The sequence below is a fragment of the Brassica napus genome, chromosome A9 (genome assembly GCF_020379485.1).
Source record: "Brassica napus cultivar Da-Ae chromosome A9, Da-Ae, whole genome shotgun sequence".
NCBI classification, from domain to species: Eukaryota; Viridiplantae; Streptophyta; class Magnoliopsida; order Brassicales; family Brassicaceae; genus Brassica; species Brassica napus.
Genome location: NC_063442.1, coordinates 22140682 through 22143181, shown reverse-complemented (window position 1 = coordinate 22143181; position 2500 = coordinate 22140682). Strand labels below are relative to the sequence as shown.

Here is a 2500-nt window from a genome sequence, read left to right as displayed (position 1 = left end):
TTGATTAGCTAGCTGTTGAAGATGTATAATCTTTTGGACTTCCATATCACACTCTTTAGTCCGAGGATCTTGCCAAGATATTGATGGTAGAGACCATTCTATTTCTTTAATCAACCGGCTATTATCTCCCCCTAAGGTCGGATATGTGGACTCATGAAACCGTGAGTCTGCGTATCTGGCCTTAAACAAATCACCGGTTGTTGGCTCAAGATAATTTATAATAGTTGGGGAGTCATATCCAACATATATTCCCATCCTCCTTTCTGGTCCCATCTTAGTTCTCTGTGGTGGAGCAATTGGAACGTAAACGGCACATCCAAAAGTTTTGATGTGGGACACGTCTGGCTCATGATCCGTAAGTAACTGGGATGGTGAATATCTATGCTCACTAGATGGCCTGATGCGAATCCGTTCTGCTGCATGTAAAATCGCATGTCCCCACGCTGATACCGGAAGTCTAGACTTCATTTGTAATGGTCTGGCTATCAGCTGGATACATTTAATGAAAGATTCGGCCAAGCCGTTCTGTGTACGTACATGTGCCACGGAGTGTTCTACACAAACCCCTATGGACATACAGTACTCATTAAACGCCAGGGACGTGAACTCACCAGCATTGTCTAGACGAATAGTCTTAAGAGGGAAATCTGGAAAGTGAGCTCTCAGTCTTATTATCTGAGCAAGCAGGCGTGCAAAAGCCAAGTTTTGTGTTGATAGTAGAAAAACATGCGACCATCTGGTCGATGCATCAATCAGGACCATGAAGTATCTAAACGTCCACATATGTCTCCTTGAATCCTTTCCAGAAAGTTTATTATTTCATTATTAACTTTGGCTTGTGATGGCCTTGTTATGAGTTTCCCTTGTGCACATGCTGCACATGTGAGATTGTATGGGACAACTCCTTTGAATGTGTGCCCTTGTGAATTCATCATCAACTTTTGCATCATACTTGTACCGGGATGGCCAAGCCGGTTATGCCATAGAGTGAATATTTCGCAGGTAGTAGCCTCGATCATACTGATCTTTGCATAGTATAGACCAGTAGACATTGCAGGAATGGTCTCTAGGATCTTCTTATTGCCTTTGGTGATCGAAATTATGTTAAGGAATTCTTTATTTCATTCTTCCCATGTTTCAAGATTGAAACGATTCAACCTTATGTCTTTGAAACTCAATAAGCTTCTTCTAGAGCTTGGGGAATACAAGGCGGTTTTGATCTCTAGATGAGTGCCCTTAGGCATCAATACATAAGCCTCGCCGTGACCTTCAATCAGGCTGGCTACACCCGCAATGGTGTGTACATTTGCACTTTGTATTTTGAGATTCATGAAGTATCTTTTGTTTCTAAGTATTGTGTGACTTGTGCCACTATCCACCACGAGTATACACATTTCATCTTTCATTCTATAAGTAATAAGATTTCTAATCTCAGAGACTTTATAAAACTTTAAAACTTTCTTATTATAAAAGTCAGAACACCAAACAACAATAAAAATAAAAACACCAAAGCAATCATAAAGCAATAAGACAAGTGATTCGAAATCTAGTCTTTGAGACAATCAGAAGTCTCAAAATCCATTAGGTCATCATTAGCAAAGTCGGACTCATTATCAGCATCATATCCGGAATCATGGACCATGTGAGCTTCCGGGTTCTTGTTCTTGAGACTCTCTTGGTAAAGTTCACATAAGTGCTTAGGGGTTCTACAATTCTTGGCCCAATGGTTGTCCATCCCACATCTGTGACAAACGGATTCGGTAGAGTAAGACGGTTTGGATATGCCGCCTCGACCTCGGCCATAACTGCCCAGGCCACGACCATAGTTGGAACCACGACCACGGTTATTGTGGTTTCCTTTCCGGCCCGTCGAGTAGTTGTCTCGGCCGTTCGAGTAGTTGTCATGGCCACGCCTCTTGTATCCACCTCGGCCTTTGTCGTGTGATCTCTTATTATCTTGGGCGTAGTTGCACTCGTTGGGATCTTTCTTTTCAACCTCATGGGCTTCTGGCAATGCTGCTGTTCCAACAGGTCTACCTTCACTGTTCTTCATCAGGAGCTCATTGTTTGCCTCGGCCAGTAGTAGGCACGAGATCAGATCAGTGTATGTGGCGAAGCCTTTCACTCTGTACTGCTGTTGCAGTATGATGTTCGATGTATGGAACGTAGTATAGGTCTTCTCAAGTAACTCTTCCTCGGTTACTTCTTCACCACAAAGCCTTAGCATCGAGACTGTCTTAAACAAGGCTGAATTGTACTCATCAACTGACTTAAAATCTAAGAATCTGAGATTCTTCCAGTCATCTCTAGCCTTTGGGAGTAACACCGTTTTCTGATGATCATATTTATGCTGTAAAGCATTCCAAAGGTCTAGTGGATTTTCTATTGTCATTTATTGATCTTTTAGACCTTCAATGAGATGATGGCGTATAAAACTTATAGCCCTGTATCTATTCTTATCATTCTCATTGTTGTCCTTGGTGATAGTATCAACAAGGCC

General features: G+C 42.0%; 1 protein-coding gene across 1 annotated transcript; it reads right to left on the bottom strand.

The window, feature by feature from the left end:
* Positions 1-1546: 1546 nt before the first annotated feature.
* Positions 1547-2053, bottom strand: LOC111214510 (ATP-dependent RNA helicase dbp2-like). Its single transcript, XM_048740448.1, has one exon. The coding sequence runs from the start codon at positions 2051-2053 to the stop codon at positions 1547-1549; it is 507 nt and encodes a 168-aa protein (XP_048596405.1).
* Between the last annotated feature and the right edge of the window lie 447 nt (positions 2054-2500).